Here is a 23,962-nt window from a genome sequence, read left to right on the forward strand (position 1 = left end):
TAACACAAGTGAAGAAAATCGTTAGCTTTGTAGACCTGATGACACTTAGAGATGGGGGGATATATTCTGGAATATGAAGATATTGTATGTCGATTAAAACTATTAAGTGGGGGTTCCTGGGTGGCTCCGTCAGTTAAGCGTCCGGTTCTCGATTCTGGCTTGGGTCATGATCTCACTCACCGTCATGAGATCAAGTCTTGCTTCAGGGTCCATGCTGGGTGTGGAGCCTGAGCTCCCCATTCCTGCCCACGTGGATGGGGGGCGGACGGCCCTGGGGTTGGGGACTCCCGCCCGAGCTGCTGTCCTGCCCACGTGGATGGGGGCGGACGGCCCTGGGGTTGGGGACTCCCGCCCGAGCTGCTGTCCTGCCCACGTGGATGGGGGCGGACGGCCCTGGGGTTGGGGACTCCTGCCCGAGTTGCTGTCCTGCCCACGTGCATGGGGGCGGACGGCCCTGGGGTTGGGGACTCCCGCCCGAGCTGCTGTCCTGCCCACGTGGATGGGGGCGGACGGCCCTGGGGTTGGGGACTCCCGCCCGAGCTGCAGCTGCAGCCTCGTGAGCTGTCACCTGGGAATCAGTGGAGTTTACAAACTTGCTTATCACAGCCATACTTGTGATTTGGATTATGTAATTTAATTATGTGTTACATAAAATAATGAAACCTTTGTGTAAAAGAGGAGAGTACTCAGTCCTGTGAAAACGAAACTCAGGGTTTGGGGAAGGATCGTCAAAAGGAGAGTCAAACCCCAATGCCAATTAGTTGCGCGTTACATAACTATAAACTGTAGGGGAAAATGTAAACAAGGAATCTGCTTTCATACCATCGCTTCCGTGGAAAATTCCTATTCCCCTTTTGGAACCAACCCGTACCCACAGAAGATTCAGCCCGGGCGTGAGCTTATGCCCAAACCAGGTGACTGAGAATCCTGATCAGCAGATCTGTGTCACAGCGGCAATAACAAAACCGGAATACAGACTCTGCCCCTCACCTCCCCGTCCCCCTCCTGCCCCAAAGCACGAGTTACGGGACTTAATGTGTGCTCAAACGTGTGAAGCGGAAATACCTAAGACGTGCCTGGGCCTTATTTTGATGACTCTCTGCTTTAGCCGATTCTTAATCTGTCTTGATTACCTGAACTGTGAAGTTTTTAATGTTACGGGACAGCGTTTATTTCGTTGACCCAAGGATGCGCTCTCCTTGCTTCCACATTTGCCTGGAGAGGTTTAGAAACAAACTTAAAGCCACGCTTGCAAATTAACGTGAAAAGGAAAACAAGTAACAAGTAACAGGAGAGGGTACAGAGAGAACTGTGTAAATCGGCCTAGTTAGAGCCAGTGACAAACAGAAATCTACAGACTTGCGGACGGAGACCGTCAACACGACTCCAAGGTACCCGTTTTGTGCTCATGGCTGAATGAGTCCTTGGCTGCTCTTTCACAAACTCACAAAGGATGTCCGGCCAGAGCCAGGGCAGAGTCAGACCCGTGGCAGCCTAAGGGGAACGTAGCACTGCTCTGCCTCCTGGCCTCCCCGCACCCACCCACGCTGGTCAGTCCTGCTCCCCTCGGGCTAAGAACGCGCGCCAGGCTGCACAAAAGTTCCCACGGTTCCAGTATCCCCCAAAGCCAGGATAAGGGCTCCTTGTTCAGTTTTCAGAAGACTCAGTGTTAAGGCCCCAAATGCATTAAAGGAGCACACAGAAAAAAAAAAAAACAAAAAACAAAAACAAAATAAAGTAAAATAAAGGAGCACACAGGAAGCCAGGCAGTCGCGTGAACAGTGTGCAGTGTATGGACCACTGTCCAGCTCAGAGGCCAGTCCTGCCTCGCACTGGCCACTGGGAGGCCGGTGTCTATGTTCCGGCCTAATGTCACTTCCGTCAATGACCAGCAGCCTGAGAACTTCAGGATTCAGGAGGACGTTGTGATGAGAACACTTTTTTTTTTTTTAGTTTTTTTAAATATTTATTTTTAAGAGACAGAGTGCGAGTGGGGAAGGGGCAGAGAGAGAGACAGAGAGGGAGACACAGAATCGGAAACAGGCTCCAGGCTCAGAGCTATCAGCACAGAGCCCGAAGCGGGGCTCCAACCCACCAGCTGTGAGATCGTGACCAGAGCCAAAGTGGGACACTTAACCGACTCAGCCACCCAGGCGCCCCTGTGATGAGAACATTGTCAAAGGACACATTTCGGCTACTCTATAATTGGTGGTGAATTTGCAAGTAAGCTTCATATTGAGAAGTGGGACTCCAATGAATTGCAAAGCATGCCTTGCCCCCCGGTTTAGTCTATGCAGACAATGTCTTCACAGGTAACGTTTAGAATACCGATAGTGTTGCATATACCATCAGGAGCCTATCTATGCTGCCTTCTCGCTCCACCTGGATTGTTCCAGAAACCATGGAATTCCTTGCTGGAGCCTCTCCTCCTCCCCGGACATCTGGTGCAGGTCAGCATTTCACAGAGAAGTCTCTCCTCAGTCACTCTCCTGCTTTAAACACAGGAGGAAGATCAACCTCCCTCGCGTGGCACACAGGGCCCTTTAAAAGCTACCCCCGGTCACCTTCCTACTCCCAGCCTCCTGCCACACAGCCCCACACGTTCCTGCTTCTTCCCTCTCCCTGGGATGCTGCCCGCTGTTCCCACGTCATTCAACTTATCACACGCAGAAAATTCCAGGAGCAGATCAAATGGCATCTTTTATCAGTAGCTTGCTGTGTATCTCACACGTACCTTCCATTTCTCAGCTCTGTGCTCCCATAACATTCAATTCCCATCTCTATGACAGCCCTTTCCACACCGATTACAGCCAGCTCCCTGCCTTCCCAGCAGGCTGTCAGCCTCTCCAGAGCACGGACGCTATTTCCTTCATCTCGGGTCTCAGTGCCTAGCACAGGGCTGGATCACCGCAGATGTGCGAGCTAATAATGATGCTGACAACTGAAATGATCCTGCCATAATAAATGTAGCCACAGCTAACACTTACTGATTACCCACGAGGCACCAGAACTGTAGGTATTTGATACATTCTATACAATTTCATCTTTGCACAACTCTGAGGATGCAGTGCTTTCTCATACATAGATATTCTGAGATCTTAAACTGTTTAAATACTTTTCACAAGCTCTCAGCACTAATAGGGGGTGGAATAATGATTTAAACGAGGTCTCCATGAGTCCAAAGTCGATGTTCTGCAAATTCAACCTGCAGGATGCTCTGATTTGTTCTGCATGTATTATCATTTTCACAGTTTAACATTCTACATCACTATGAAACAGATTCTAGTGGCATAAAAACATTCACATCTTTTTGGTGTTACCAAAAAAGTCCTGATATTGACAATTAGCTCCATAATTTGCAATTTTAAGCTTCTCTGAAAGATGTCCCATTAATACACCATAAGCTATTAATAAACATGTAAGCCTTCTATGTTTAGCCTACTATAGACAAAACTTCTTAATGAAACATTTTTTTTCTTTTTTCATTGTTTTAGGAGATGAATGGTGGGGAGCATAAGGAACAGGTAGAGTTGTTTCCTGGAAACGTACTCTACTCGTAAGTTAAAAGTTAATCTGAATCTCACATAAAGAGAACATAATATTGGGGCACCTGGGTGGCTCAGTGGGTTAAATGCTGACTTCACCTCAGGTCACGATCTCACAGTTCATGATCTCACATAGGAGTTCGAGCCCGGAGTGGAGCCCCCAGTCAAGCCCCCAGTCTGGCTCTGTGCTGACAGCTCGCAGTCTGGAGCTGTAGCAGGATTCTCGCACAGAGAGTCCTGACGCTGAGGCTTTTCTTTCCAGGAAGCAACTTTACTCCTGCTGGTACTGCTCAGTTGCATTCATACCCGAAGAACTGAGCCCCCAAACAGCCCATGGGGTAGTTTTTAGTATATTTTCCACTTCTATGTCTCCCATATATGGTAACACACAAACATGCGGTCTGACTGAGTGGTCTCATGTTACAAGGTCATGAGGGATGTTCTCAGGTGCACAGAGAGCCAGGTTGCCTTGACGATTTTTTTTTGCTCCTTAGGGAGGGGACCCTATCACAGAGCCTGCTTCAGATTCTCTCTCTCTCTCTCTCTCTCTCTGCTCCTCCCCCGCTCATGCTCGCTCTCTCTCTCTCTCTTACAATAAACATTAAAAAGTAATTAAAAAATTACGAAAAGAAGAGAACATAATACTAATACTTTACTGAAAGACATTAACGATACAATGAATGAGCTTCGACTTTCGTTCTGACGATAAATTTAGAATTGTTTGTCCTTTCGGCAAAAACTAACTTTTGTTTTCATTTCACTACTTTGCCCTGCCTAAGAAAGCCCGTGTGACGGATGGCCTTTTCCGAGGCTTTACATCAGAACTTGTGATCTTATCACATCAGTGAAAAGGCCTTTATTGGGATACCAGGGAGCATGCGTGCGCCAGGCACGCCAGCCCCTCGTCTCCTAGTTGAGACGTACTAGCAAGTACTTAGCAAAGAGGCAGCAGTACTGAGCCACAAAGGGGGCTCCTGCTTCGTGTCTAGCAACCCCTCCTTTAACGGTTGAGTCCTCCCGCCCTAGCAATGACTGCAATCACATCCCCAAGCAGCCAAATCCGTCCACGCAGAGCTCTCCTTTAACGCTTCTCCCGCTCCCGAGAAACGTCTACGTCCAGGCAGCATTTGCACACTTACTTTTTCAGTTTTTGTCGAATCCCTGCGTCTTTAATCTCGTTCCGAAGGTCCTCGAACCTCTCCGCCGAGCTCAAGTTGCAGAACACCCGGAAGTCGGCGTAGGGGGGGATGCCGTGGTCTCGCCCCCTCTGGATGTTGGTGGCCGCCAGATCCAAGGCCACGGAGCGGGCGCTGGAGAAGAGCTTCTCGGTCAGCTCCAGGCTCAGCAGCTGGGACGGCACCCGCAGTTTGGCCGCCGTGCCAAACAGCCCCCGAAGGAGGGGGTCTATCCCGCCCTCCTCGATTATCCTGGACGGCGCAAAGAAGGCCTTGTGCAGTGGCAGGTGGCCTTCGGGGATCTCGCCGAAGCTGCCGTTCAGCCGCTGCAGGACCGGGTTGATTAACGTGTGGCCGAACCTGAAGGCCGCGGTGGCGAAGGAGTTCAGGATGCCCGCGTTCACACTGGGGTCGTAGCCCCGGTACCCCCGCAGCAGCCTCATGCCCGGCTCCCCCAGGATCTTGGGCAGCCAGTGGCTGTAGGTGATGTGCTGCAGCTCGGCGCCCACGATCTTCCTGGCCTCGTGGTACAGGGTGTCTCCGTCCCAGTGGGGGTTCAGGGCGCGCAGCTCCGCGGCCAGCCTGTTGTGCTCCCGGAGCCACAGCGTGTGCATGGCCGTGAGCGCCGGCTGCTCGTTGGCCCGGTGGTCCCCGGCCAGGAAGCAGGGGCCGCGGCCGGCCCGCCCGGGCCCGCCGCACTCGGTGGGCGGACCCGGCGCGAAGGGCAGCAGGTGCTTTCCCGAGGGGGCCCACGGCGGGCCGGTCCTCAGGAGCCCCCGCGGCGCGGCCAGCTCCCGGAGCGCCCGGGACTCCCGCTCCGAGCTCCCGTACACGTTGGAGCCGTCGAGGTAGGCGGTGAGCTGGTTGGCCTGCTCGCGCGCGTACACCGAGCTCATCGCCGGCGACGTCGCGCCGCTGCCGCACACGGGGCTGGAGCGCGCGAAGAACAGGCAGGCCGCGTGGGCGCGGCGGGGGTCGCCGTCGGGCAGCTGGATGGGGAAGCAGGGGGGGTCGTTCGTGCACACCGCGCTGCACGGCCGCCCGTCCGAGAAGCGCGCCGTGCTCAGCGCGGGCACCGTGTGGCCCAGGTCGTGGTCCAGAAACTGGCCCCACTGCATGAGCATGTGCGTGTACCGGTCGTCCGGGGTGACCGTGGCCGTGGCCGCCAGCTCCGTGGACACCAGGCTGGGCGGCGGGAGGGGCTGGCGGCCCGCGCCGCGCGGCAGGTTGAAGCCGTTCTCGTAGGCAGGCTTCAGGATGCGCTCGAAGGCCGTCCGGGACGCGCCCCACGCGGGGTGCTGCAGGTTGTTGCACGTGCCGTCCGCGGCTCGGTACTTCTGGTGGAAGCACAGGTCCGAGCAGTCGGGCACCTGCCTGTGCGCGGTGCAGCCCGACAGGTTGGCGAGGAGGCTGAGGTAGGGTGGTGACACCAGGTCGTTGTAGCGGAATTCTGAAATGCAGAGCAGCGGGGGAGGGAGTGAGGACAGCGGTCCCTGGGGCGGAGGGAGGGGAGGGACCTCGGACCCAGGGGCCGTGGGGACGGGCCACTCCGGGGGGAGGGGGGGGCCACACGTCTTTCCTACATCTAGCAGGATTTCATTAGAACAAAACCGAAAGTTCTAAGTTCTAATAAAAGGGGGGGGGGGGCCGAGGGGGTCGCCTGGGTGGCTCCGTGGGTTAAGCATCCGACTTGGGCTTAGGTCATGATCTCACAGTTCGTGGGTTCAAGCCCCACATCAGGCTCTGTACTGACAGCTCAGAGCCTGGAGCCTGCTTCAGGTTCTGTGTCACCTCTCTCTGTGTGTCCCTCCCCCACCTGTGCGCTCTGTCATTCTCTCAAAAATAAATAAACATTAAAAAACTTCTAATGGGGGTGGGGGATGCTTAGTGATGTCTCTCTTAGGAGCAATGACTACCTGCTGGAATGAACAAGAAAGGAGAGACACGTTCCAGTTCTCCTCAAACTCCTAGTTCTGCGACTTTACCAATATAATGTTGGTAAAGATTTGTTATCACAAGATTGTAACTTTTTTTCCCCCCAGTTCAGAATCCTTTCTTCCAGGTTTTATGCTCATGGAAGACAGGGTCTAAGATGTGTTCGTGGGGATGGTGTGAATATTAACCCGAATGATATCTGACATGAAGGGGTGAAGCAGTAACTTCCAAACTATTACAAACTGTCACTCCCCAGGGAAGGTCCCACACAACCTGGAGGTGTTCTGGAGCCCCTCTTTTAACAGAGCTTAAAAAAACTTCAGCATAATCCTAAATCTTTGAAGACTGTTCACTAAGTCCTGTTTGCTAAGAGTTATTATCCCTAATGAATCATCAGAAACTGGCTCATGATACCAGGACCACTTGTCTTTCATCTGGATAAGCTGGTCTCGGGTTGGGCCGTCAGATACCTTAATCTTGGAAATGTACAACAATCTTCCTGTATATAAAGACTTAGATCCTAGGTTCACTTTCAGGGCAAACTGATCCTGGAGGGAAAAAATGGCCTTTAACTTCACAAATAGTAAGACAGAGGTAGAACAACATAGTGGGTTTTTTCTTGGGAAAATTTTGCTAACGCCCTTTCGTATTTTAAATGAGAATATATACTCGGTTTGGCAAAATAAGCATCATGCACAGTGGATGCGTATTTTAGCAAAGCTAAATCTGTAGATATTGATTGCTTATTTTCTAGTTATGTATCTAGACTAAGTTATTCTTGAAAATTGCTTCTTCTAATAGATATGTGTGAGAAGAGAAATCAAAGACCCATTGTCCTGACCTGAAACTTAGGAATGTAGAACTGGGCTTTCGCAGACCTGACCTTGGCTAACTCATGCTAGTAAGACTCAAAATTAAGCAGTCAGAAATTTGATTCAAGTGCTAATATGGACTCTATGGAAATTTCACTTGGATATTTCTCTTAAGGAAGCTCTGAAACCCAAGACATAATGGACCACTAGGGGCTATTAAACAGAGCTTTGGAAAAATTGTATAGGGCACTAAGGAGTGGGTCAGGCACAGAAACAGCCCTGTGCACTGTATCTTGGTTTATTTTCTGAAGGGGAATAAAGAAAGGGCAAACCTCCAGAAGTTGCTGTTGTGCTCACAGAGCACATAGTGTGTAGCAAAGAATCACATTCATTTAATTTTAAAGAGAAAGATGTAGAAAATATGAAAGATTTCTATATCAGTCTCATTTGACATTTACTAAATAAATGTCTGCTTTGGGGAAAAAATACATGAGAATTTCAGTATAGCAAAAGAGAAAAAAAAAGATTGGAAGGGATATGTAAGCTATAGATAGAGGAAGGAATTCAGATAAATTCACTGAATCATTGAGGTGATTCCCATGATAAGTAGAGGCACATTACCCTGGGAGTAAAGCCTTTTCCATAGGAAGGAGTAGTATCTTTCGGATTCAAAAAGTAAGTGCACCTAAAGTGGTTCTCCTAGATATACTAGGCATATACAGCTGGTAGATCTTGACAGGTTTGGATATATCGTGATCATACTTCTTTTGAATTACAGTTCTTACGAGAAACGTCTGCATCCATTTGGTAAAAAGCGGTAAATTCATTTCTAAATCACATGGTGTTTTGGAGAAGAAAAGCTGAGGCACGATCAGTTTCGCTACGGACAGTAGGCTGAGAACGGAATGCCTCCAGAAGCTGACCTCTGCCTTCCAGATCAACAGTGAGCCCCTGCTTCACGTGTTCCTGGATCAGCAGAAGTGTGTGCTCAAAAATCTCCCCAGCTCTGGCTGTCTCCACAGTAAACGGGTCATGCGGATAACGAAACTGAGCCAGCAGCTCAGCAGGGGTGCGAGGCTTTCTGCAAGTGACAAAAGACAGCACTGTTCACAAGGCAAGACTGCAGAATCCATGAATCTCATGTGTACTGTGCATTTAAGAATACATTTCCCGAACAATCAAGAAGGAAAGCTTCACGATAAGCTTCACAGGGGAGCTGAGAGTTCTTTTCCTATTTTGTTAGTGAGTGAGTCCCAAGTGTCAGTGGCAGTGCTGAACTCAAAAGATACATTTTTAATGAATCAATGATTTAAAGAGTAGTTTTGTATAAAAGGCAACACCTATGGTGAAAAATAAACTTGTGGGGTCCACTCATAGGTTCTAGTGAACCCTCTGAAATAGTGTGCAGTGCACCCAGTTTCTGGGTCATGGCACTGTCTTCTCTTTCCTCATATGTAACTGCCTGGAAATTCCCATCCACCTTTAAAATCCTGCTCAGGCATCACTCTCCCCATAAAGTCTCCCTAGTAATCCCAACAAACTACCACCTTCTCAATTACTTCTGTATCGTCACATACAACTCTTCCGTACGCGACGAGATGTACTTAAATTGCTGACATATTGTGTCCTCCACCACAGAAAGACTGTGTTAGGGATGAGATAATGCCTTATTCATCTTTATATTCCAAGTACCAAGCCTACTGACGAGCACACAGTAGTGGTTTGTACACATTGAAGAACTGAACTAAGTATGTTGAAAGAATATTAGTCACTGAGAATGCGAGACTGTTTGAGAGATTTTGGTCAGCTAAGGCACATCCAGTTCTCTGTGTCTGAAATCATAATTAACTTTAGATCAGAGAACAATAGTAATCATATTAATAGCTCACTTTAATTAAGCCTTTCTATGTGACAGACACTATTGAAACAATTTATCTGTACTAACTTACTCAATCTTCCTAACAAGTATGTCCATGAAGCAGATCTCATCGTTAGCCCCATTTTCCAGGCAAGAAGGTTGAGGTACTAGGACGCTCAGTCACTTGCCCAAGGTCGCCCAGATAGAAAGCGATAAAGTGAGGAATCACAATAGACTATAAGTAGGGTGTATGGCTCTAGAACACAAGTCCATGATCAGGACGCCATGCTGTTTGTAAGTATGCAGGGAAGAGAGCTGTACTGGATTATGGCATTATAACATATTCCTTCTTGACCAACAACTACAAAGACCGGGTATAGGCTTTGACTTTGAAGACAACAGTTCTGTTTTCTTTAATACGTTCGGGGGATGCAAAGCGCCCCATGTACCTCCATTAGGACTGACGGGGACTTTGTAGAACTGGAAGGCTTCACCATTCTAAAGATACTGGTGACTCAAATGAAAACAAACCAAAATATTACATTATCCGAAACAAAACTTCCACCTGTAAGCTGTCGGTTCACGACCAGATGTGTTCAACCTGACCATCAGTGTCAACTCTGGAACTGGCAGGAGCACCGGGTCTGATAGTGGTGGGTGGTTGAGGACCTAACAGAGCCCACTGCCCGATCCCTATTGTGGGGCCACACAGAGCAGACCTGTGATGTAAATTTCTGCCATTTAGATCCTATGCGGAATAAGTTTCATTCTCTTTGAGGCTGAGCTGGCAATGGTGGCCAGCCCAGAGTGTGATAACACAAAACTGAAGAAAACACCTACTTTGGCACTTTATGCACTATGCCTGCTGTGATTTATGGAGATTATAAAAACCAAGTAGGACTGAAGTGAAAACAATTTTGCAATCAAAATAAAATAAATTCTTACTGTGAAAACAAATGTCTTCGTGTGGAGTTAATTGCACTGTCAACCCTCTGTACCGCGTCAAGAATGGATGATTCGACAAAGTCATCGCCAGCTTGTCTAGCCTGCATTGCTTTGAAAATCAATTCCATGATTAAAAGTATCAAACAGACCTTGAAGTTAGGAACGATCTCATATAAATGGCATTACAAAAACTTCCAAGACAATAAAAATGTTATACAGTGTCCACATGATACTGTCCATTGCAGAAGAGTAGGTTAACGATCCCGAAGCAAAGCTTCCAGCAACAATACCAGCATTATTTAGGGAACAAAAACATTCCACAATCTAGTAAAGCTATGTGAAATATTTCTTTTTTTGTAACACCAATTCAAATGGGATCCAAGTGTGTTAGTAATTTGTCATCTTTGGAAAGGTATGAAATGCCTATCTCTTCAGCCACCTTGCTTTAATGTTAAACATTAAAATGAAGTAAATATTATCACATCCCTATGGAGATTTCTTACAGCAAGAATTGAACTCTCAGTAAGAACTCAGTGAAAAATAACTCATGTTGTTTCTATAGCTCTTCAGTGTGTGAGAATTCTATCAATTTGGATATTATCCACAAAGGAAGCTTTTGACTTAAAGTAGAGCTGATAATTTTCAACATATTGTATCTCCTCCAGATGATGGTTTAAGAAGTTTAATGTAAAGGGAAAAATGCTAATAAAAATGACCATGGATATTTAAAATTCATATAAGAAATATAATCAAGCATATCCATATTATTTAGTTCATTAGCGAGAATATTAAAAGCATAACAAGAATTTATATGACATAATTAAAACAATAACTTCTTTGCATTGTTGAACACTGAAAGCGAGAGTAAGTATAGCTCCAACAATTGAATCTATTTATTTATTTTTTTTAACTTTTTTTTTAATGTTTATTTATTTTTGAGACAGAGAGAGACAGAGCATGAACGGGGGAGGGGCAGAGACAGAGGGAGACAGACACAGGATCTGAAACAGGCTCCAGGCTCTGAGCAGTCAGCACAGAGCCCGACGCGGGGCTCGAACTCACGGACCATGAGATTGTGACCTGAGCCGAAGTCGGACGCTTAACCGACTGAGCCACCCAGGCGCCCCTCCAACAATTGAATTTAAAGATAATGTCATTAAGGAGATACAAAAGAATGAAAACTTTAAATAAAAATAGGAAGGTGTGCGCTTTATACATTAGCACCTACGTATCATATATTGCATTATATAATATATTAAATTACAAATGTATATTTATATGTATAGAAGTACATATATATATGTTTATGTATTTTGGACTAGAGGAATGCAAATAGCATTCCACAACTGCTTGTTATAAAAAATATTCCTTTGTATCACAAAAATATACACATATTGGATTGGTTCATTGTCCTAGAAAGATCACTAACATAAAAAATTTCCAGGGTGGGAGGGAGGGGAGGGTGGGTGATAGGAATTGAGGAGGGCACCTTTTGGGATGAGCACTGGGTGTTGTATGGAAACCAATTTGACAATAAATTTCATATATTAAAAAAAATAAAATAAAATAAACTTCTCTCAGTTGGCAAAAAAAAAAAAAAATTCCAGAAAAAATACCAATAATATAGATATTATAAGGAAAACAGTAAAATCAAGGTCTGTGCTGAAAGACGTACTTGATAAACTAGATTATGGGCAGTACTTTTGAGATGGAGGTTATACTGTCAATGCAACTCAGTCTTTATCATGACCGCAATATTAAAACTCCAGAACATCAATTTTACCTTTTAGAGTTCAAAAATCACATTGGATTAACTATACATTCACTAAAGGTAATTGAAAGGAAACAGAGACAAACTGATTAATTTGATTACATGAAATTAACATTTTCCATTCAAGGAAAGACACAAAGGCAAAAAGGTCATAGACAAATAACATAATAGGTAACATATTTGTAATTTCTAAATCTGACATAGAATATTCTGTTTCATTCAAGGAATTCTTGTAACGCACTGAGAAAAAAATATATACAATCAAGATGTAAAAGGGGAAACCCCCCAAAGTAGGAAGTATAGAGCAGATGTTGAAAGCCTCATAAATAAAATTTAAAATACCAGTGAACTACCATTTTATGCTTCTGGAGAAAATGAAAAAGCTGATTAATGCCAACCGTTGGCAGGGGTGAGTGGACACGGGTGGGCTGGTGAGAATGTAGCATTGACACTCCTATTTCCAAGATTTTGTTTAGTGAGCTATATATTTTTGGATTTGCTTTTACTTAGGAAATTGACATATGTGCACACCCCCTCACCCAGCAATCGCATTCCCACGTATATATATCCAGAGAAATTCTCAACAGATCCATAAGGGATACAAACGAGAATGCTCATTGCAACTTTGTGTGGAAGGAATTAGGGAAAACTTTCAGCAATGACAATGTGGGTGGGAAAAATGTGGTGGATGTACAGTATGAAATACCATGCAGCAGTTAAGAATTAGCTGGATGGACACATGCACTGATGCTAAAACACGTGCTTAATGTAAGAATTACGAAGCTGAGATAGATTACCAGAAAATGATTTAATTAAATATAATATAAATGCACTGTAGTTGCTACATACATAGTGAGCATGTGGCGAGGAGGGGTATTGGCTTATAAGCAGATGGATTAATCAACCAATTAAGCAATCAATCAATATAACTGCAATGATTATGAGAAAACAATATTCTCAAATACCTAACATGATATATACCTTGTGGTCTGTTCAAAAACAGGTCAGGAAGAATAAGCCCACTCAAATTGTTATGTTTACTTGATAATAAAGGAACCAAGATCAATCAAATCAATCTGGGCTGACCTGTTGGCTGACGAGACGTTAGCCTTTTCTTTATCGTTTCCTTTTAAGTCCCTTACCCACGAACCTCAAGTGTAGAGAGTGGCGTCAACGATGTGTTCTTATTTATGACAATTACTGTCATTGGACCCCTACACCTGTGTGCATGATACACGATCAAAGGTCTATTTGGATTTGGAAGTAAGAAGGTTATGTGTAGGGCTGAGTTATCACACGGTGCACAATGCCGGTCAAAACTCGAAAGGCGGTTCACTATGGCAGATAGAACTTGGGAAACGATATCTAAAGTTTGGGAGAGCATCGATTAACATGTTAATTTGAATCTTTTTTTTTTTTAATTTTTTTTTCAACGTTTTTTATTTATTTTTGGGACAGAGAGAGACAGAGCATGAACGGGGGAGGGGCATAGAGAGAGGGAGACACAGAATCGGAAACAGGCTCCAGGCTCCGAGCCATCAGCCCAGAGCCTGACGCGGGGCTCGAACTCACGGACCGCGAGATCGTGACCTGGCTGAAGTCGGACGCTTAACCGACTGCGCCACCCAGGCGCCCCCATGTTAATCTGAATCTTATTTGTTTCATAATTTTGCTTTTATTCTGTTTGTAAAATAGTTTGGCTATTATGGTTGTATAAAATGTATAGGCATAAGGAATTTTAAAAAATCTCATCTTCATCTTTTGACTTATTCATAAAGTGGAAATAATAAGACTTGCTCAACATATAGCTCAGGCCAAACATGATTATTAAATAAAACGGCATGCAAAGTTCTCTGAAAACTACAGGTCACGATGCAAATATTAGGTGCCTTTCAATAATTACTATGTTCAAAACCCAGAAGGAATCCATACTCATACTATTACCAATTGCTCCTCTGTCGTCCTATCATTTCTTCAACTTGACCCGCCTTTTCTCCATGTTAATAAGAAACCAACAAGTGCGGAGATGTGAAAAGGAGAGGAAAGTAACAAGAAAAGTGGCATAATATGTAAATATTGTTTGCAATAATTAAATTATAATGTGCACAAACAGAAAGCACATAAAAGTTGTTCACAGATTATTAAAAGTACATTAAATATGTAGTATGTTCACAAAGAAAATATTTGTGGTAACAATAACTCTCACTTATGTCATTTTAATTATGAATTCTTAAGGTTTCATAGTTTTATGATAAAATAAAACTACCCTTTTTACTATTCATTCGGTCTCAGTATTGTTTTATTTACTATGGTACAAATTGCGAAAAGATTTCCATAATGTTCTCAGAACAGCACTGCATTATTGGGAGCAAATTCAGTTTATTGGGGCACATTAGAATCAAACAATACTGTTAATATTTTATTTGTCTTAAAAACTACCTCAGTTGACGTTGTAGGGATAGAATGTTCAGAAAATGTTGAGTATATTCTCCATCTTTTTATGCAAAATTTTGCAGATGTGAAGGAAGAACTAGATCATTTTCTTTTGTTAAATCTTGGGCTTAAAATGGGGGGAAGAAGTCTCAGTAGGGTTACAGACGAGCACGTTTAAAGTTGTCTAATGAACATCTCCTTTCAGTTCTGTCCGTGCACCTATCACCTATCACCTCCAAGGAAGATAAAGTCCAAAGATAAATGTGAGTCCTTTGAAGAAAGGGGAGTTTGGGGTCATGGCCCACCAACTGCTGTGAGCCCACCCTATCAGAGCATGGCCCAGATGGGAAGGATGTGGCAGGGGGTGGGGGCTGGGGGGGGGGAGGGAGAGGGCAGAACAGGACGGAGCCAGAGGAGGAACACTGCCACAGGACACCTGTACCCCTGCCTTCACTCTCACCACAGAATACCTAGACCTCAATAAAAGCTGAGTTTCTTTCACAACTGCATATTCTTTATCTCCCCCTCCATCTTGGAAAAAAGTAGCCAGGTAATGTAACTATCATAACTAAATAGACCTTACCACATTAAATCTTCCCTTAAAGAGAACGGCAGACTGCCAATGACGCTGGACAGAGATGTCCTAGGAAACCAGACAGTCCCACAGCATACAAATGGACACTAATGACTGCCTTTGTGAGATAATTTTCTCTGAACAGCAACAAGTCTGCCTTACTCATCATTTTGCATCATTAAGTATGTAAATGGGCTCACTGTCTTGCAGGCTCCACCATGATTTCAGAAATGGGAAAGGAAAGACACTAACTACTTCTTTTTGGTTTTAATAGTTGAGGTGTGCCTTTGATTTTCATTATCTGCTTTCTTTATAATTTCTTAACTATCCAAACATTACTACACTAAAATTTTGTTCTTGAAATTTAATGCTAATTTTTTTTAACATGTGGCTTATATCAGGATAGACGTATGTTTTCAGAATAGGTTTTATATAGGGGTGCCTAGGTGGCTCAGTCTGTTAAGCGTCCGACTCTTGGTTTTGGCTCAGGTCATGATCTCACGTTTCCTGACATTGAGCCCCACGTGGGGCTCTGTGCTGACAGTGCAGAGCCTGCTTGAGATTCTCTCTCTCTCCTTCTCTCTCTGCCCCTCCGCTGCTCATGCTCGCTCTCTCTCTCTCAAAATAAATTTTAAAACATTCTAAAAAGCAATAGGTTTTATATATAAATGGATGGGAAATGTGTTCAAAATGGATACAGGTATTATAAACATATGCAGATGTGTATTAGGTATATGTTGTTGTTTATAGAAATATTTCACCATTGTATTATTAAAGTCTGACAAGTGAACAAGATTGTCATGTATCTATTAATTATTATGTAAATTAATGACATAATCATGGTACATAAATATAGTAACATAGCAACTTAAAATGATTCAATATCAATTTTACTTCATTGATATATTTGGGTAAAGATAATTAAAATTTTCTGATAGTTCATAGCTCACTCACTGAGCAACAACTTCAGTGGTTTTGAAACAGATGTTTTGTCTAGACAATGACAAGTCAGTGGATTAGAATGTCAAAAATCTGAGTTATTCATTCACAATTTCAAAAATAACTAGATCCCAAAAGAATTAAACAAGCCAATTGATAATATAGCACTTGGAACACACGGTAAATGCCCAAGAAATGTTAACTTTTTATTAGTAATATTAGTATCAGTTTAATAAAGGTTATTTACTTAGCATAAAAGGAAAGGTCTCACTAACTTCAAGTCAACTGATGCCACCTTAATTCTCACTTATAACTTATTGGGTTGAGGATAGAGTCAAAGTAGGGAATATTATAAGTGGAAATATTATTTAGAAAGCTATTGCAAAAACCCAAATGACCAAAGAATGAACTATAAGAGAGGAGGTCAGGTGGTGAAATGGAAAAGAAGCATTATTTGCAGCAAAAACTGGTAATACAGTTAGGGTAAAGAAGGAGGAGAGAGCAGAAAAAAATCGGAGGAGGCTCTGACTTCCTCCTTACAGAAGGACCTCCTTATGGACTGTATTGAAGGGAGTTCAGTTGCGAATACATTCAAGATGGGTTTCTAACGTGTGGAATCGGAAGAACTGTGGGTCATCCGAAATGAAATGTCCAACATACAATTCGATCCCCAACTTGGAATTTCAGAGAAGATGACACTGTTTAGATTTATTGTTATATAATCACAAACAGTCCGTGTGTGTTATTTGTGCTGCAAAATTTTCATTTAACAAATGCTGTGTCACTATTTCGTTTTTGGCCTCGTCTACATATTATCCCAGCGTCTCACTGGTAAACATCCCGTCGTGTAGATGTGCTCAAAACTGCTTCAGGACTATTGCTGCACATTTGAATACTATTGGAGAAGCAGAATTCCTACGCCAAGAAGGACTCTTGAGAGTGTCCAATTCCACTTTTTTAAGAAATGAGAAAGTTAATTCTAGTTATGGGTAAGTAAGGTATCCAAAGTGGCTGAGATCAATAAAGGTAAAAGCATGATGACTTAACCCAGTCTTTCTCCCACTGTCTCACACTGCTAATGTTCAATATAAACATCTTGTGTCCTCAGTTAGACTGAGCCATTTTCACAAGCAAGAAATGAGTCAGAAGAACATACAGTGAATTATGAACTTCAGAGCACTTAACGGCATATCAATATATATAGGAAGTGTTAAAATAAATCATGTTTTGAACAAAAATTGTGAGGCTTTTTTTTTTTTTTTTTTTTTGGTTTAAAGCAATATGTGTAGCTTTCATATGCCAAATACTATCCAGAGACAGAAGTCTGCAGATCTGTGTAATGTTCGCCAATGTAAAATACTTTTGAGGACAGCCTAGGGGAGAGGCTCTCAGTAAATACTGTATCAGCCTTAAAGGCTTTTAAACATGTATTAAAACTATTAAAAATTGATTACATCTATGGAAAAAAAACTCCTTAAAATAATTACACCTTGCGGAAACCCTTTTTTCTTTTGCTATTATAAATGCCTTACTTTGAACATCAACTCATTCAAATGTATGGTGTATATGTATATATATATATATATATATATATATATAGAGAGAGAGAGAGAGAGAGAGAGAGACAGAGAGAGAGAGAGAGGGAGGGAGGACTTCCTTGGTCTGCTATATATCTATATATATATATATATATAGATATATATATAGATATATAGCCCAGATTTTGCTTTCATTGTTGTTGTTTATTTTTATTATTTTGGATTACTTTCTATGGTTATATACTCCAATACAGGATGGAAACTCAAAAGGCATGATCCTCTTTGTATCACTTATTACACCCTGAGTGGATTTACAACATTCCATAACTGCTACATTGGGGCAGGAAGATTGGAAAATCCTCCCATAATGAACTGTCTTTTCCCTTTAATTAGGATGACTGGTGAATGAAAGAGCCTAAGTCATAAAATGTTCCATAAGTGATATTTTATATTGACACATTTCCTCCTATTCTGCTAATTTTGGCTGTGTGAACACACACACACACACACACACACACACACACACACACACACACCCCGCTTGTCTTAAATCTTAAATTTATTCAAAACTTAAAAATGTATATCTTCATATTTTTTCTTCTCTTTATAAAAATATTTCTAATATCATAAAATTTATTTGGTATGAGATGCAAACATAAATTCATCTCCCCTTATATTGACATATAAATGTCTCCAGAGCGAAAAACATAATTTTTTTCTTGACTAACTTCTTTTTTTTGTACTACTTTAACCCTGTAGCCCGACTTTCTACTTTCTGTGCAACAGAGCAGAATAGTGGTAAATGCTATCTATCACTGTTTTGAAATCTGGTGAATAGAGTGATTAATACATATGAATCTAAATGTTTTACTGTTAATGTGTATATATAAAATGGGTAGTTAAACCTCAGTCCACCACAATGAAATTCTTATGCTGGAGATTCTAAAATATTGACCGCTGTGATTGTAGTGTTTGTGTGCATGTGACAGAGCAAAACAGAGAGACAGACAGGGAGAGAAGATGCAGAGAGAGAATATTTGTTTTTGTGTCTGTTTGTTTAGTGGTAAAGATTTCTAGCATTTCTAAAACACAAAAGATATTAATATAAATTTTATAGTAAGTTTTTTTTCCAAAATGCCCAAGGATATTTTCCCATAGATCTCACAAATAGTTAAGCAGCAGAAAAAGGACCCCATAAATTTATAAAAAGATACAACTGAGGTGCCTGGGCGGCTCAGTTGGTTAAGCATCCGGCTCTTGATTTGGGCTCAGGTCACGATCTCAGTGTTTGTGAGATCAAGCCCTGCACTGGGCTCCATACTGACAGTGTGGAGCCTGCTTGGGATTCTCTTTCTCTGTCTCTTTCTTTCTCTCAAAACTAAACAAACCATTTGTTAAAAAAGAAAGAAAGAAACACAACTATCACAGATTTTAAATCAGCAAAAACATGAACTCATAGCAAACAGAGAGGAAGGCTAAGATTTTGTAACTTTAAGAAATTCTATATAAGAAAGAATTTCTGATCCTCCTAGAATACATATGTGGCAGTTACTAGCTACATTATTATAATTTTAGGAATAATATTCTACAGAGAATTCATCTTTACAATACAGTATAATAAATCTGTGAAGATTGATGTGCCATTAATAAAAATCTGCACTTTAAAAAAAATATCCCAACAAATAGAATATTTGGAAGTTTGATATTTTAGGAGAATTCGCAAGTAGAAGAGGATAAAAGTATTGTGTTCTATCATAGAAAGATAGTGATATTTCTAAGGATGTGATTTAATTACATAAATCTATTTTTACCCAGGCCTGTATTTATAATGAGAAGAGTTACCCAATATTTTTATAGACCCATAAGAGCTCAAAGGAAAAAATAAATCTGCAAAACCCTATTTATGAAATCTGCCCATTTCTAAGGAAACCAAAAAGCAGGCAAAGCCCAAAATAGTGCTCCATATGCTCGTGGCTGAACTCATTTATTTCCACCGCTGACTGTCAATAAGGCAAAAGCTCCTCAAAAGCCCTGATGTCAGTTCTCGTGTCCCCATGTGCTATGCCTTCTCGAATGCCTTCCCACGTGGAGAACACGCCCGTCCGCCATCACAGCCTGTCTCCATTTCCATAACCAGGGCTGAGGTCGCCTCTTGAGTCTGCCTACAGACAGACTCTCTCACGTCTAATGCAAACTGAGTCAGTGAAAATTTTAAAAAAGGATTTTATTTTTTGTAATACAATGGCAACTTTTTTTAAACAGTCACCATTGATAACCAACTGGAAGAGGGCTCCAGCTAAACCACCAGACTGATGCTGAAAGGTAAAACAATGCCAAATATGTTGGCCAATCGTAAATGTTCCTAAATATTGAGATATTTGTTCTCAGAGCGGCAGATCTCCCCTAGAAGTGTGATTAGTTCTACAAGTTCCATTAGTTGGAGCAACTAATACATGTTAAATTCCACTTATTTAGCTATGAATGTGTCTTATATTCCAGAATTTTCAGTTACTAAGAAAACATGGTATATATTTATTTGCAAATCCTCGCCATTTATGTTCACTTTTGGCTCTGGTGTTTGATGCCCTTTCAGGTAGTTTACACTTCAGAGCTTCGATTTTAAAAATAAAATAATTTTGGGGTGCCTGGACGGCTCAGTCAGTTTAGCATCCGACTTCAGCTCGGGTCTTGATCTCGCGGTTTGTGAGTTCGAGCCCCACGTCGGGCTCTGTGCTGACAGCTCAGAGCCTGGAGCCTGCTTTGGATCCTGTGTCTCCCTGTCTCTCTGCCCCTCCCCTGCTCATGCTCTGTGTCTCTCTCAATAACAAATAAACGTTAAAAATAATAATAATAAAAGTAAATAAATAAAAATAAAATCACTTTGAGCTAATATTAACATGCTTGACTAGAAAGAACATATAAGGGACCATATAGGGTAGCGAGGCGAATCAGTTAGGAGTAGGGGTAGAAGCTTTCAAAGACACTGATTTGGGTTGTATAAGGAGCCACACTTACCAATGACCGTGAGAAACATGTTGGCCGCAACAAGGCCAAATGAGTTCCGAGCCACACATTCATACTTTCCTTGGTCTGCTTGCCCTGCATCATAGATGGTGAGCACGCCTTCACCACTGACATGGAATTTACCACTCTCCGTAATCTGAACACCTGCCTAGGGAGTGGAAAGAATTGCCACAGGAAGAAAATGTGATCGTTCAAAAAATAATACCTTACATTTTGTTTGATATAGCTTCATTTGTTCCACAAATATCTGAGCACTCACTGTGTCAGGCACTAGAGGTAATTTATGAATACAATGAAGAGAAGAAAAGAGAGAGGAAGTGCTTGTCAGGAAGCACAGTTTGTCTCCCTCTCTATAATAAATATGAAACTCAAAATTCAATTATGTAATTATTTCCTATTATGATTATTTTAAAATAATTCCCATGAAGGAAAATATACCGTTTATTCATATTTTTCTTCTACAAAAGGGTTCTGACAACAACAGTAAAAATAAAATTTGAAAAGAAGGAAAGTTTTCATAAATCTACAACCTAAAAGCATCAAAAATATTTTCATATTATGGATTTCTCTTCTATTTCTTCTTCACATGTACTCATAAGCTTTATGTTGCTGCAAAGTTTCACATATCGGTGTTTCTTAATTAAAACACTACCTTAAGAAGAGAAAATGACTACATTTCATATGAAATATTATTAAACCGTATTCAGTTACGGACAGCCTGGGTGGCCCAGTCGATTGAGTGTCCGACTTTGGCTCAGGTCATGATCTCGAGGTTCATGAGCTCGAGCCCCATGTCAGGCTCTGTGCTCACAGCTCAGAGCCTGGAGCCTGCTTCCGATTCTGTGTGTCTCTCTCTCTGCCCCTCCCCCACTCACACCTCTGTCTCTTTCTCGCAAGGGTAAATAAACATTAAAAAAATTCTTAATGTATTCAGTAATTATTAGTATGCTTTATGTACTTTTCATTATTATGTCATTACCTTTCAAAAGTGTTTTAATGGTTATTTATTTTCGAGACAGAGAGAGACAGAGGACGCAAAATACTTGCATGAACTGCAAGATCATGACCTGAACCGAAGTCGGAGGCTCAACCGACTGAGCCCCCGGGCGCCTCTATGCTGTTAACTTTTAAAAAGGAAAAGATATTGGCTTTCTGGGACTGCACCGGAGTGGAGCAGGGGTAGAGACGCTTCTCTCCTACCCCTCCCCAGGAAACACAGGAAACTGAGAATGGGACCTGCTGTTTCAAAAGAACTCAGATCCCAGGGATGGCCAGTAGGCCCGAATGTAACCAGAAAGGTTCAGAGTGAAAAAAATGCCTTATAGGTCTTCAGATGCTCACAGTTGTCTTTGACCACTACTAGGAAACAAGTCCAAGGTGACCGGTGGCTGGTAGGTAACTCAGGGCAGGCGACGGAGGAAGAAGCAGGACCTACCACATGGAGGGTAGGTGGAAAACCACCAGAAGTACAGAAGGGGTAAGAAGTGAGCAGGTGCACAGGCAGTAAGGCCCAGAGGGTCTCTTTCCTTCAGGACTGCCTCCCTCCACTTCCTCTTGCTGGACCATCATCACATCTTCTTTGCAAAAAGCACTCCTTTCTGCTGTCCTTACATACGGCCAGACGCCTCAGGCTAAACCTATAGTTCTAAGTTGTTGCTTAGAGTCTCTGAGCTATCAGGTAGATTTCCCATAAATTCCTGACCTCCTTATTTTAGGTAGTTTCTGTTGCTTGTAGCAAAAGTAGCCTAACTCACAGTCATTTTAAACTCATGAATTTAGGATCACTATAAAGCTGAAATGTGATAGTGTATAAAAAATGTCTGGCATATAGTCAGCCCTCCATCAATTCATTTGGGATTTGAAGCTACCTTTTAGAAATTAGACTGAGCTATTTTGCTGATAAGATTATATGAGAAAGCATTTGGTATAATGCCAAATAAGGCTTTAGAGACTGACCACAATGTGTATTTTCCACTTCCTATTTTTAGTCTAAAAATATTCGAGTCATCTCCTATTACGTTCAAAAGAAACTATAAAAACTACTCAGACTATTTGAGAGTACGTGAGCCCAAAGTTTCAGCTCTGAGATCACGATAAACTTACTTTGTACAGAGAACCACGCGTGATGCTCAGCCACAGCACAAAAGGGAGCCACCAAAAATAAGGCCTTGTTGCTATTTGGCAACAACAAAAGTAGCTTTGCAACTTTTCACCAACTTTACTTTTTGTCAAAATCCTCTGTAAAAACTGACATTCTTCTGTATGCAACATCACTTATTTTTGAGAACATCAGAATCTGAGGCCAATCATTTCATTTTAATAACAATCTTAAAATGAAAGAAACAATTACATTGAAAGGATATAGCTCAAAGAACCAAAGGAAGTAAAAGATATAAATGGGATGCTATTTGTTTTACAGTCGCTGAGGTCTTGACCTACCAGAGGGTTTTTTTTCATGTCCCTTTGCTTTAATACCAAGCTTTTCGTTCTTTTCTTGCTGTAGTTAATGCCCTACTTTTAAGCCACTTCTGAGTTATTCATTCAAAATTGTTTCTTGCTCATCACTAAAACTTCTAATCTATATAAGACAAAAGCAATTTTTCCTTAGAAGAATTTAGTTATGCTTATGAAGCTTTCGTCACCAAGCAAATGAGAAAGGATAAATTTTATCAAAGCCCTGAGCCAAAATCAGATGCAGTCGCTTAAAAGATGAACAAAAAAGAAACAGGAAATAAACTTGTCTCGGTGTAAAATGCATTCCTCGCTAGCAAAAATCACAACAGTAATAAATCAGTGTGAGAATCGCTACCTGTTTTCAGTAGGTCAATACATTTGTCAGTGTTTTTAATATTACTCTACTTTTAGCTGAGAGCCTACCTTATTCCAAGTAATCACGGGCTGTGGTTCTCCTCGAGCATGACACGAAATGTTTATATTCTTGCCAACCTGTATACTCGTGTCCTGAGGTAGTTGAGTAAACACTGGGAGAGCTGTGGAAGCGAATCAAAATGACGTCATGTCAATATCATTTTTGTCAGCGTGCTTCATCCAAGTCAAATCGTATAAACCTGGATATGACATAGGTTAGCCATACTAGTTTTTTTAAAAAGCAATTACTAGGACATCTGAGAGAATAATAAACATCAAAGCCGTGGTACTCAGGATAGATATGAGAACAGAAAAAAAGGAAGAGAACTATACACAGCCTCTATCCTTAATATTTTAACCCTAACCTTTAACCTTAAATATTTGTAGTATTTACTTCTTCAGCTAAGTAGCGGGTACAAGCATTTTCATTATTCTTTTTCAATATCTTTTCATAAGTCTAAAAGAAAGATACATGGTAACATCTATAATATATTGCTGGCTAAAATAAAGCGACTCAATCTTACTTTATTTCCTCAAAAACCAAA

The 23,962-nt window shown here is 42.1% G+C and overlaps 1 protein-coding gene across 1 annotated transcript in view; it reads right to left on the reverse strand.

The window, feature by feature from the left end:
* PXDNL (peroxidasin like) overlaps positions 1-23,962 on the reverse strand; it is a 423,364-nt gene that overhangs the window by 63,832 nt on the left and 335,570 nt on the right. Inside the window, exons 13-17 of the mRNA XM_042923424.1 lie at positions 23,427-23,539; positions 20,541-20,697; positions 10,271-10,379; positions 8,391-8,548; positions 4,685-6,170 (exon numbers count right to left, since the gene is read on the reverse strand). Of these exons, the coding sequence (XP_042779358.1) occupies positions 4,685-6,170; positions 8,391-8,548; positions 10,271-10,379; positions 20,541-20,697; positions 23,427-23,539 (2,023 nt within the window). The remainder of the gene's footprint in view (positions 1-4,684; positions 6,171-8,390; positions 8,549-10,270; positions 10,380-20,540; positions 20,698-23,426; positions 23,540-23,962) is intronic.

The sequence above is a fragment of the Panthera leo genome, chromosome F2, assembly GCF_018350215.1.
Source record: "Panthera leo isolate Ple1 chromosome F2, P.leo_Ple1_pat1.1, whole genome shotgun sequence".
In the NCBI taxonomy this organism is placed as follows: domain Eukaryota; kingdom Metazoa; phylum Chordata; class Mammalia; order Carnivora; family Felidae; genus Panthera; species Panthera leo.